At 43.6% G+C, this 13,808-nt stretch overlaps 2 protein-coding genes across 2 annotated transcripts in view; both read left to right on the top strand.

Moving 5' to 3' along the window:
• cnih2 (cornichon family AMPA receptor auxiliary protein 2) overlaps nt 1-6,051 on the top strand; it is a 10,595-nt gene extending 4,544 nt beyond the window's left edge. Inside the window, exons 2-6 of the mRNA XM_053475743.1 lie at nt 2,015-2,083; nt 2,182-2,229; nt 2,343-2,455; nt 3,047-3,190; nt 3,333-6,051. Coding sequence (XP_053331718.1) covers nt 2,015-2,083; nt 2,182-2,229; nt 2,343-2,455; nt 3,047-3,190; nt 3,333-3,360 — 402 coding nt within the window. The 3' untranslated portion in view covers nt 3,361-6,051. The remainder of the gene's footprint in view (nt 1-2,014; nt 2,084-2,181; nt 2,230-2,342; nt 2,456-3,046; nt 3,191-3,332) is intronic.
• A 6,234-nt stretch (nt 6,052-12,285) lies between these two features.
• Nucleotides 12,286-13,233, top strand: LOC128505540 (craniofacial development protein 2-like). The gene has a single exon (XM_053476033.1). The coding sequence runs from the start codon at nt 12,286-12,288 to the stop codon at nt 13,231-13,233; it is 948 nt and encodes a 315-aa protein (XP_053332008.1).
• Nucleotides 13,234-13,808: the final 575 nt, after the last annotated feature.

The raw sequence follows: 13,808 nt of genomic DNA on the forward strand, positions 1-13,808 counted from the left end.
AATACTACCTGGACTAGATGTTCAGAAGGTGATATTTTATATGCTGTATAAATATATAAATATAATATAAATATCTTGCTCTCTTTGAATCATGGCCTTGGACTAAAAGTTTAAATCTTGAGGTTGTAGATGGACAGCAGGTCTCCACATGGCTCTTATTCCAGGTGTCACTGTTACCTATAGCATAAAAAAAGGACTGATGGAGGCAGAAACGTCTGAGCCGCGGTTCTGCTGCGGTTATTAAATCAGATTTTACACTCAGTTTCTTTTTATGTTGTGTGATGTTTATAAAGGAGCTGATTTTTACACGTGATTATTATTAAATGATATAAATCAGCTGTATGCTGATTTCAAATCCACTGTAGTGTAACAGGTTTAGCGGTACTGCGCTAGCTCCTGTCGCACCCCAGCGGGGGGTGGGGTGGGGTGGGAATAGAAGACAAGAGACAGGCGGGGTTTCAGCTTAATCAGAAGCTGTCCTAAAGCTTTTCCTGAGTTTAAACACTGAGACTTGATTCCCGCAGCAGCATCCTCACCACCGTCTCTCAGGACCTCCAGCATCTCCTAAACACCACCGTACCTTCTACATCATGGAAACTCAGTGTGTCAAGGCTCAGTGTGTCCGAGTTACTAATCGGAAGGTCAACGGTTCGAGCCCTGTCTGCTGCAGGGGCGCTGTATGACGGCTAACCCTGCGCTCTGACCCCGGCCTGTTAACAATAAGCTGGGACGTGTGGAGAATGAAGACTGAGGGCAGTAACGTGTGTGTGATGAATATACGTTACATCTGGTTCCTCTCTAGGTTTCTTCCTGTTGCCGTCTCAGGGAGTCGCCCTCGGCTCGTTCATCAGAGACATACAAAGCTTTATATAAATAATATTGAATTAAATAAATAAAGGCTAAACTTATGCCTTTCTGCCGTGTTTACATCACCCCACCCTCTGGTCCACATCCCCGAACACACAACTGTCCAATCTGCTGTACCTACACATTCTCACAAGACAATTCATTAATTTATCTTCCTTCTGTCTCCCAGAGGACTAAGCCCCGCCCACAAGGGTGACACCTGTTCATCTGTTATCATTCTAAAGCATATTTGAAAGAGTTTTATTTTTCATATACAGTGGAACCTCGGATTACGAGCATAATTCGTTCTGGAAGCGGGCTCGTATTACAAAAAACTCGTAAACCAAATTGAATTTTCCCATAAAAAATTATGGAAACTCTAATTATTCGTTATACAGCCCAAAAAAATAAATACATAAAAATAATTAATACAAAATATAAAGTAAAGATAAAACAAATTAACCTGCACTTTACCTTTAAATCCCGACAGATTTCCGTGAAGCAGAGAGGGGATGCTTCACACACACACAAACACACATACACACACACTCCAAAGGCGAGAGAGAGAGTGTGTGTGAAGCGGCACGGTGTCAAATTACATGCGTGCAGACACATAACGACAGGCTGATACAGAGAGAGAAAATGGATCTTTAACCTCTCTAATGAGACTTGCTTTTGCTTTACACGCGCACTGTACACACACGCATACAGACACAAAATAAATTATATTTTACACGCACACACACACATACACACACGTGGTCACAGTGTTATAGTAAGCAGTACACGCGTGCATGAATGTTGATTATACCAGTGAGAGACGCGCACTAAGACCCAACAGGGGAGACGATTACCCACAATTCCACAGCACAAGAGAGAGAAAAACCGTTGGCTTAGTTGTGATCACGTGATGCTTAACGTCAAAACAAGAAGCGCATGCGTGATACATGATACCAACACTTGTTCGTTTTCCAAATCAAAATTTATTAAAAATCTTTGCTCGTCCTGTGAAACACTCGCAAACCGTGTTACTCGTAATCCAAGGTTTCACTGTATATAAATTATATTATATGTTCTCTGCTTTTTATTATTAGAACAGTGAGCTAGTTAAATGTCAACTCAAAATGATGTGTGTGTGTGTGTGTGTTTGTGTGTGTGTGTGTTTTAGATCATTGCATTCGATGAACTGCGAACTGACTTCAAAAACCCCATCGACCAGAGCAACCCGACCAGAGCGGTATTTGCACACACACACACACACACACACACACAGAGCTGTATTATGAAGTAAGTCATTATTAAATGTATTTTGTGTGTGTGTGTGTGTGTGTGTAGAGAGAGAGAATTCTGAACATCGAGAGAATCTGTAACTTGCTCAGGAGGGTACGTGACTCATGACTCAGATTTTTTTTTTTCTGTATCAGATAGATTTTGTAAAAGTAAAGAAAATGAACACATTTTGTGTGTGTGTGTGTGTGTGTGTGTGTGTGTTTTAGTTGGTGGTTCCTGAATATTCTATCCATGGTTTGTTCTGTCTGATGTTCCTGTGTGCTGGTGAGTGGGTCACACTCGGCCTCAACATCCCTCTGCTCTTCTACCACATGTGGAGGTAAACAAACACACACACACACACACACACACACACACACACACACACACACATAGTGCAGTTAATCGGTGATATTGATTCTGAACCAGACCCTGGTGTCACTTTACTCGCTTAATTTTCTCTTTAGTAATGAAGCACTGAATAATTAACACACTGAGACTGAGACTGTGTGTGTGTTAGTGTGTGACTGTACTGTGTGTGTTAGTGTGTGACTGTACTGTGTGTTAGTGTGTGACTGTACTGTGTGTGTTAGTGTGTGACTGTACTGTGTGTGTTAGTGTGTGACTGTACTGTGTGTGTTAGTGTGTGACTGTACTGTGTGTGTTAGTGTGTGACTGTACTGTGTGTGTTAGTGTGATTGTGAGTTACTGTGTTACTCCTTGCGTTGTGTTCCTGTGTGTGTAAAGTTGTTCAGGCCACAACATAGCTACACACACACACACTGACAGGGACAAACAAAGAGACAGAAATATAAACAGACACAACTTTGCCAAGGCAGACAGACAGACCACCCTGACCCCTCCTCCTCCCCCCCTTCACCGCCCCCCCCACTCCCCCCCCCCATCCACCGCCCCCCCCCCCCCCCCCCAGGTTTTTCCACCGGCCGGCTGACGGCTCAGAGGTGATGTACGACCCCGTCAGTGTGATGAACGCAGATATTCTTAATTACTGCCAAAAGGAGTCCTGGTGCAAACTGGGCTTCTACCTGCTCTCCTTCTTCTACTACCTGTACAGGTAATACTTAAGAGTTAAACACACACACACACACACACTCACACACTGTGTTCTGTGTTTTTGCGTTTGAGTTGAATCACACAGCTACTTGAGGCTGGAGGTGTGAGTCGTGACTGGTTGAGTTGTGTTTCTCTGCTCGCAGCATGGTGTACGCTCTGGTCAGCTTCTGATTGATGGAGAGCAGACAAAAGGAGGGAAAAAAGACAGAAAGAATGTGTGATGTTCCGTCCTCCTCCTCGTCCTCATCCAACAACAGAAATGCCTGGAGACTCGCCGAGATGCTGGAGGAGAGCGAGAGAGCGAGAGAGCGAGGAGAGACAGAGAGACGCGCGAGCAGCAGTGATGTTTCATAATCGAGTTTTATTTCTTTAAGGGCTGCTGAACATTCCTGCTGCTCGGAGCGAGCCGGCGCATCACCTCCACCGCGATGAGACGTGACCATCATCTCCTGATCAACAGACTCCAGATTCAACGCCATATAATATCCATTTTCATTTGCTAAAAGACTTCAGTGTAAATGAACTGCATTTAGTTTAAAGTGTTAGATTAGCGTGAGAGCTTTCACTGTTTTAGTCCAGTGGTAGATTCTATTTATTTATTAATATATCATTTTATTCTGACTCTCAGTTGTTGTATCTCAATCCAGGGTAGAACCTACTCATGTCCTTACACTGAGACAAACTGCACAAACTTTATATTTATACGACTGGACGGCGACGGCGATGTTTACACTGAGCAACCAATGAAACGAGACAATTATCCAGGCCGGGAAAACTGTTCGGACCGTCTGTGGGACTTTTAAGGAGAGACTGGAATCATTCTGAGGATCGGTGTAAATAAGCGCGCACACACACACACACACACACACACTCTTGTCAGCCTTATAGAGAAAAGCCAACGCCTCCGTATCACTGTGGAGACGCAGCAGGTCCTCTGAGACCTTGTGGACATTTCTTCCTGGACTGAGACGGAACCAGACAAACAGAAGCAGACTGAGTTGGGTTTAAACAGAGCGGTGGTGAGAAGGTATAAGAGTGAGATGACACGGGAGGATGCAGTGTGAAGATGAGACGGAGTGAAATGTTCATTATGGGGTTTTTTATTTCTGAACCGAGCTGGACGGAGAGACACGGGAGAGACCGTTTTTTCTTTATGGAAATTTTTTGGGAGAAACTAAGATGGAGAGAATGTTCTGGGACAGAAAAAATTAAACACTTGGAGTGAAACTAAGACATAGAGGGAGACAAAATGTGAGACAGAGTAAGGCTGAAGTAGATGAACCGAGACAATGTGAGACAGGCTGATCTAGACTGTGGTGACAGAAAGTGAGACAGGTGGAGACAATGATAAAGACTAACAAAATAGTTAGAGGGCTGAAACAGACTGTGCTGACTGAGGGACAGAGTGAGACAGTAGGACAGGCTGAGAGAGTGAGACAGGTGCTGCAGAAGGTCCTTGAGTTGAATAAGGGGCGTCCCCCCGCCCTGGAATCTTGTCCGCTCTTAGGTTCGGAGCTGAACACACCAACACAGAGTAATAAACGAGCTACACACAGGCTCGCTAACGAGCCTCTGGGCTAATTATACTCAAACTGATAACTCTTTTTAAACTGCCTGGCTAGCAGGACTAGCTAATCATCTGATCCCTTATAAATACAGCGTCCTCTTCACTGGGGACGTGTCTCTGCCTCAAGCCTCACTGTCTGATGAAAACATGCTCACATTGACAGCAGATGTGAGTACTGAAGTTAACATGGACGGTGACGTTTGGGACGCAGCCCAGTCAGGTCAGGTGAAGATGTGGAAATGATGTCAGAGCCGCTGATGACATCATCCCTGGTGACGATGATGATGTCATTGTGTTACGTTGCTAATCCTACATTTGCCTAGTTGTGTGAACGGGACTGTGTGGAAATAACACGGGATGTTACTGTGCTAAAAGTGGCATCACCACACACACACACACACACACACACACACACGTGCACTTCCTCTCTCTCTCTCTCTTTCACACTATCCAAAAAGACAGACAGTTTCCAGAGGGTGTGTGTGTGTGTGTGTGTGTGTGTGGGAGAGAGAGAGACTTGAGTTGGACATTTTGTAGTCTTTATGTCCCTTGACAATCGAACACAAGCTGAGGGAAAAAAGATGGAAAGCCTTTCTGATCTCTATGACATCATCAGTGACCGTCTCAAAGCGCTGTTCATGACAAATGGGAATTACAGTAAAGACGCGTCAAAAACAATGTCCGAGGCAAACTCACACCTTCTTCCCATCATCCTCAGCTGATGACATCATCATCATCATCATTAGTGTAGTGCACTTTAGCTTTTTAGTGATTATTATTATTATTATTATTCAACTATTATTTCATGAAATTATTATATTGAATATATATAATCCGTATAAACCATCACCGTGGTCAGTGTGTCAGTGCGTTGCCATGGAAACAGCTGGAGGAGACCAAGCTCAGACTCCCGTGTTTGCTGTAATTCCACACGAGGTGAACGTGCTGTAATGTGAACATGGTGTATTTAGGAATAATAATTGTCTTTTATACTCACTCTGTATCGCTCATCAGTGTGAAACTCAAAGCAATTCTTCATATTCAATAAAATTTATTCTTTCCTCAAACCTCACTGCTGAACCTCACTGTCAGTCGCCATCAGCAGACAAGGAAACTAAACAAGGAACGTGTGTGTGTGTGTGTGTGTGTGGTTTTTACACCTGCTCAGTAGTTTTATATGTATTTAGTTCCTCTGGAATTGGTTTATCTAAATGAATATAAACCTACTGGTGATTGATGTATAGGTCCTGGTTTGTATCTTAAACATCATATAGAGTCTCAAAGTCTCATCTGTCAGTCATTTTTAAAGGAGAATTGTTCTCTCCCTGGTTTATTATGAAATTCTTATAATGATTCTTTTAATGTTAGAAACTATATTTTGCAAATTAAAATTATTTATTATTAAAAACATATTATTTACAAAATGTATTTTGAGCACAGAGGTGTGTGTTTTGGATCAGGTGCTGATGTTACTGTTCTTTCAGCATGATGTTTAAAATCTTGGATTCAGAGATTTCTATTGATGGAGATAATGTTTATAAAATGGTGGGAAGAAAGTTTGAAATTTACATTAAAAAAACATTTCAAGTGAACGTGTTGGTCTCTACTACGATCAGCGAGCCGTTACCCGCCTGCTTTTGCCAGCGCTGTCTAATGAAGCTCGTCTTTTTAAGGGAGATTTTACCGTTAACGTGTTACACCCTGGGACTGATGATTTAAAATCTCAGTTCATCTCATTCAGTCTTTGAGCCAGGTTCAATCACCTCCAATTCATCTAATTTTAACAAATCCCTACAATAAATATCTGCTCCTATTTCTGTGAATGATTTCAGTTATCACTGTGTAATTACTACTATTAAAAAAAATACATGTATTCTTATAAAACGAGATCCAGAGCAGCGTTTTGCTTCATGGGTTTGGGTTGATTTTGACTGAATTCAAACCAGAGGTGAAAATTATTTATATATTTTTTTCGGAAGGTTTTATATATATTTACTGTAAGCATGAAATTTCTGTCCGGTTTCTATCTGAGCTCTCTGCCATGCTTTAGGAGCGAAGCACACGCTGGGCCACGGCAGGAACGTCGCACCGCACTCAGACTGGGTGAGGCAAAAGGCAAAATCTTTTACGGAAAATTTGAAATAAAACAGAGTTAAATATTCTAGGGAGTTCTGTAAGACCATAAATCGCCAGAAAGTACTCCTCGCCCAGAGTAGTAACGTGATAAATAACACTATAAAGCTGTCTCACTTTAATGAGAATTTTATTGCATCCTCTGTTTAAGGATGATAATGAATCCACTAAAGACTGTGTAACTATTTAATGCAATCCAGTGGTATTGAGAGACGTTTTAATTTTACTCCTGTTATTCACAGGTACGTGACGGATGAGTCAATTTTAAAGTTTATTTATTTTTTTATTAATGTCTTCATTGCCATATTTTTCAAAGTCATTTTTTTCTATTTTAAACCTTCATTAAAATCTTGTGACCCGTCTCAGCTAAAGGTCTATAAATAAAGTTCCAGCCTTAGCAAAGAAACAACACCTGTTTGTTAAAGAAAAATGAAACTGATAGACACAAATTGTAAAAATCATCAGTTATCATTAGTTATAAATGGAGCTCCTCAAGGTTTAACACTTGGACCTTTATTGTTTTTCAGTTCTATAGCACAGATGTAGTAAATGTTCATCATGGGCACCGTGCTCCTCTTCCCAACTTCACAAAGCGTTCGGTGTCATCAGTAATCTCAAGTTACTTACAAGTCTTCCCAGTTGCTGATTTTGGTTAATTAGTTAGATTATTTAAACCCCATGGTCCAGTGGCAGTGGTGGCTCAAATGGTTGAAGCTCTGTGTTGCTGAGCAGAAGGTTTGTGTGTTTGAGCCTTAACACCCCTGGGTTGCCACTTCTGGGCCCTTAGGCAAGAATCTTAACTCTATACCCATATATAAAAGCTAACCCCTGGGGATCCTGTGCCAGTCACAAGCCTGGTTAAATGGGTGGATGGCAGCAGGAAGTATCTTAGAAGTAAAGGAGAAGTTTGATATCAGCAATAATCTACTAAAAACATGCTTATGAATTATTTTGGCCAAAGGAAGCATGTAAAGAGAAAAAAAGCAGTGGGCCCAAAACTAAAGAACATACAGAATAGCCATCATTTAAATCTACAAACTGATCAGTCAAATAGGACCTGAACCTACATGGGGCAAAGAATATATTTTTTTCCAAAAATAAAGAAACATACGGCTTCAATGTCTGGGCTGCTTGTCTTGTCTATCAGTGGAATATCAGTGTTTATGTTTGTGTAACTGCAACTGCGTCTCTTGTTGTCGTTGTATGAAGTGACATGGAGACTTTGTACTGGTATCCACAAGCCTCTTCTGCTTTCCCTCCATACCTGGTCTCTTGTGGGGTCATATCCTTACAAAACTGTTCATACCACTGTTATGCACATGATACACAACTCATTCTCTCCTTTCCTTCCTCAGACACTCAGGTTTCCATCCAGATCTCAGCATGTCTGGCAGACATCTCATCTTAGGTGACAGATCATCAGCTGAAATTCAATCTCAGTAAACCCAAACTGCTGTACATCCCAGGTGATTCATCCCCCTGTAAAGAACTTGTGATCACCCTAGACAACAATCAGATCACTCCTTTAGTCACCGCCCGCAATCTTAAGGTAACTCTGGACAACCAACTTGTGTCCAGAGTTACCTCATAAAGACAGTCATTTTCCCCACACATTGCTTACCTCACTTGCTCTTGTCGATTTATTCTTTACAACATCAGAAGAATTTCCAAAAGTCCCTTTTTTTAAGGTTGAACTATCTCACTTACTCCTGGCAGGTCTGCCTTTGTCTGCCATTTGTCCTTTGCAGCTGATCCAAAATGCAGCTGCACGTCTCGTTTTCAACCTTCCCAAGTTCTCCCACACCACCCGACCTCTCCGCTCCCTGCAGGTGCCTGCCTCAAATACAAACCCCTGGAAAAGCTAAAAATGGCCCAGCATCCACTTACCGCTTAGCTCTGATCACACCCCGCACCGCACCACAGTCCCTCTGATCCAGCACTGCTCGGCACTGCCACCGTCTTATAGAGATCGGACAAGACATGCGTCTAGACTGTTTTCTGTTCTGGCACTTAGGTGATGGAATGAACTTACTCTAAACGTCCGTACAGCCGAGTCACTGACAATCTTTAAACGACGACTTGTCTGTTTCTTTTCCCCTTCCCAACATTGCCATGACTGATGGTACTTAGTTTGTATCCTAGTAACCCAGCGTAAGAATCTATTCAATGACAGAACTTTCAAGGCACTTCAGTAAGTTGCTTTGGATAAGGGAGTCTGACAAATGCTGAGACGAGGCCGGCCTCCTCTGCATGTCTGTCTGCATTTGACTTGGGGGCATTTTGTACATGACTGTATCACCCGAGTGTGTGCTCTCAGTGGACTTTTTGAGACTCATCACACCTCTGAAGACTCTTGTCCCTGCACCGTCCACTCAGGATCTGGGGGCTCTAGAAGAGCTTTTGTCTTCATGTCTCATGAAATCTGGACATGTGCGCTAAAGGTCATGTTGTTAGTTTCTAGGGGAGAGGAGCAGGACGTGTGAGAGTTTTTGAGGTTTTTATCTCAGTATGTTTAAGGGGGTTTGATTTGAGTTATGATTAATTGTTCAGTTTGTAACTGAGTAGACAGTGTGATGGCTTCCTCTGTACTGTCTGGAATCTTAACTGCTTGTCTGGAACTTGGTTTCTGTCTGGTTTAATCAGAACGTTTCTGAAAAAAAGACATTTTTCATCTCATTTCATTATTTCTAATTTTTTTAATTGTATGTGGCAATAAGTTGAATAAAGGAATTATACTGTCACATTATAACTATGTGACTATAAAACGCAGAAGATGATGGACATTTCATTCTATCTCCTTTCTCTCTCTCCTTCTCGGGTGAGATAGTGAGAGTGAGTTGCAGACAGACTGACAAAGTGCAGCTCACTCTTCTGCTGTCTCCATGGCAACCAAATTGTGTTACATACTTATTGATGCTCTCTCTCTCTCTCTCTCTCTCTCTTTGTTTTCTTCTCTCCATCTCTGTTCCTACTGTATTCTAGTTTTTTTTAAATGTCTGATTTTTAATGTATTCCAACATAGAAAACACACACACACACACACTACTCTTGTTTCTCTTCTCTCTGAAGAGATGTTGCCATGGAAACTGGTTACAATTGATAAGTTTGAAACATGACTGAGCAACTGACAAAACATGGCAAACACACACACACACACACACTTGAAATTTGGACAGACGTATGTGAAAAAAGGAATCAGAAAGAGGTGAGACAGAAGGAGAGATGAAGAGCAGAACTTAAGCTCTTGTGAAGGAATGATAGATGTACATACAGTCTATTTCTGTCTGTACCTGCAGGATGCCCACCCTCCTACACACACACACACACACACGCACACACACACTGTGAGGGCATGACCTCATTTTCTCTTCCTCCACTGTACAGCACATTTATAAATGCTGGGAGAATTTTAGCAAAAAATATTGCTGATCAGCCAGAGAGAGAGAGAGGAGATCGAGTGGTGTTTAATGTGTGTGTGTGTGTGTGTTTATGGCGCTGGAGCAGAAACACACACACAGAGTGAAAGAATAATCAGCGCTCACTCACAGGAATCTCACATCAGTAACTGATTCTCCGAGTCTCTTCACGTCTCAGCTCTGATTTGAATAAAAACACATAAAGACAACGTCCTGGTGACTTACAGGAGATCAGAGACTCGGAGACTCGCCCTGGACTCTGAAGGTGTGTGTGTGTGTGTGTGTGTGTGTGTGTGTGTGAGTGGCACTGAGCCGCCTGCAGCAGATTCCTTAAGTCCTGTAAGTGTGTGAGGTGGAGCCCCAATAGATCAGGACGTCCCACAGATTAGATTGAGATCAGAGAATTTGGAGGCGGAGTCAAAAGCTCAATCCCTTATCCTACATTCCAGGTGTGTGTCAGTAACCTATGACCCAGTCACCGGTTCATTGGTTCACCTTTCTTTAAGCACTTTTTATATGTTCTGACCCCTGCTGACCCCTGCTGACTCACAAGAGCAGCAGTTTTTGAGACGCTCTGACCCAGTCATCTAGACATCACAGTCTGGCCTCAGCAGAGTCACTTAGATCAGTAAACTCGTTCAATATAAATGTGATGTACAGTCATGTGCAAAAGTTAGTACATAGTTAGTTAGTCTATGTGTTTTTGTGTAAAAACATAATAAATATTATCTGATCGTAGCAGGTCTCAGTGTTTATCAAATAATGAATAATTATAATAATTTATCTCAGATCAACAACAAAATAAAACCTTTTTCACTGTGCCATTATTTATTTAACAAAAATGAAGCCACAAAGAAACAACATCGTTTTGGATTATTTTTCTTCACAACATTGCTTCAGTTCATTGAAGTTTTTGGGCATTCGCTTATGCGCAGGCTTACAGTAGTTCACACTACAGGCTGAAGTGGCCCAAATCCGATGTTCTTATCACAGTCTGGAGAGCACTTATCCGATTGTTTCAAATCAGGCCCAGGCCACATTCATATGTGGTCCCAAATCATATACATATTCGATGTTCTGCACTACGATTTCTGTCTGAACAGCCATTTCAGTCGCATTTTATGTGATTTTTATGTCATTGAAATGCGACAGACGTCTAATATGAAGGATGCGGGAAGAGTGAAATCACAATAACAGATAACAGTGATGATTCAAGCAAAACTTGAAGGGTGCTACTGGAACCGTGCTTGTTTAAGAGTAATCCCCTCACGTAAGAATTTCTGGATCCGACCCTGGATCCGACCCTGCACCCACACATTCCTCTCCTTCTTCTTAATGTTCTTCTTTGTATCACTTTGTTATTTATGCTTCGATTGCGCATTAACTTAAAAATCGCTACACACACGCTATCCTGAACTTTCACTCGGCCATCCTAAAACCTTGATTCTTTTATTGTTCAGCAATTCCAAGGTAGATTTTCTGGTGTGCATTGGATCATTGTCCTGTTGCATGACCCAGTGCCACCCAAGCTTTAGCTGTCTAAAATACTCTGTTATACAGAGAAGTTCACGGCCGACTCAATGACTTCAAAGTGCCCAGGTCCTGGACCTGGAAAAAACAAGTCCAAGTCATCACCCCACCACCACCGTGCTTAACATTGGGTATGAGGTGTTTCGGCTAAAATGTTCTGTTTTGCCGCTAGGCATTAAAGCCAAACAACCCCACTTTAGTCTCATCTGTCTATAGGAAATTGGTTCAGATGCCTTGTGGTTAGTTTAGATGCAGCTTTGTCCATGCTTTTGTGTTCTTCTTGTGTTCTTTTTAGACTCCACCATTGCCCGTTCCCAAGTGCCGGATGAGAAAGAAGGAGGGTTGGGCACTGGGCCAGCAACCCGCCCCGTAAAAAACCTAACTGCTACGGAAACAACGAAAAATTCTCTTCAAGTTCAAAATCGCGCCGGTAGCAACGGCTGATCCTTGATGACGGCGATGGATCAAAGTCAAGCGACCGTCCATAGCCTGATGCGAAGCCATCTGCTCACCGCCAAAACTAAAACACGACTAGCGACATGGAACGACCGAACTCTTTTTCAAACTGGAAAGTTGGCACAACTGGCAAACGAATTCGACCGATGCCGCTTAGATATCCTCTGTGTCAGCGAGGCCCGATTGGCAGGCAGTGAAAAGGTGACTATTGACAGCAAGACCTTTGTCTACTCCGGACACGCCACCGACCACGTCCGCGGGGTTGCCATTATGCTTTCACGTCAAGCAGCGTCGTCCCTGCTCGGCTGGTGTCCCGTTTCCGACAGAATTGTCTCTGCGCGACTACAAGGGTTACACGCGAAGTTAACGTTCATCCAAGCTTATGCTCCAACGGAAGATACCGCCGACGCGGATAAGGTCTCCTTCTACGACGACCTGACAACCGAGCTTCGCCGTACCCCGCGGCACGACCTTGTCATCCTCGCTGGCGATTTCAACGCTCAAATCGGCCCTGAGAGGCAAACATTTGAGCACGTAATCGGCCCACACGGTTCGGCGGCGGCAACTAAGGACAACGGTATGCGCCTTATGACCTTCTGTGCAACACACGGAATGGCGATTGGCAACACCTACTTTGCGCATAAAAAGATTCACAAGGCAACATGGAAAGCTCCCGGCGCTCAAGACGTACGCAATGAAATCGACTACATCTGTATCTCGAAGCGTTGGCGGTCGTCCCTCCTCGATGTGCACAGCTATAGAGCCGCCGATGTTGGCACCGACCACTTCCTCCTTGGTGCAGCCTGTCGTATTCGCCTCAAGCGCCAGTTCGCCCTTGCCCCACGGCTAAAACCGTTTGATGTCGCCCGCCTTCAGGACCCAGCCATAGCCAACAGTACAACATTGCAGTCCAGATCGTTTCGACCTGCTTACCCCATCTGACGACCTCGAGTCACAGTACCCACAGGCCCAATTTCGGGATACACTCGTTGCCTCTGCGGAGGGAACGATTGGTCGCCGTCGTGGCACCTTCAAGGAGTGCTGGATCCAGGGCCGATCCTGGACACTGATTGATGAACGACACCGCGCAAAACAAGACCGAGACCAGACGCGTGATGATGCAACTCGCCAAGCAACAGAGCGAGATACAGCAACCTAGACCATCAAGTCAAACGAAGTTGCCGACGAGACAAACGCGAGTGGATAGACCGCAAGGGCGTTGAGGCGCAGGAAGCAGAAAACCGAAACGACTCACAGACACTATACCGCATAGTTCGAGAGCTTGTCGGCTCCGTTACGGGACGAGGGGTGGCGATTAAAGACCAAGACGGCAAGCCACTTCTTACGCAAGAACGCAGGACCGACGTTGGGTGGAGCACTTTCAGCAAGTCCTTAACCAACCGATGCCGACTACAGTCTTTGACCCTGGCATTCTCACCCCTGTGTCTAATCTACCTGTAAGCCTCGACCCCATTACTACAGAAGAAGCGAAACTGGCGATCCGTACCCTCAAGAGT

Source organism: Clarias gariepinus, chromosome 17 (genome assembly GCF_024256425.1).
Source record: "Clarias gariepinus isolate MV-2021 ecotype Netherlands chromosome 17, CGAR_prim_01v2, whole genome shotgun sequence".
NCBI lineage: Eukaryota > Metazoa > Chordata > Actinopteri > Siluriformes > Clariidae > Clarias > Clarias gariepinus.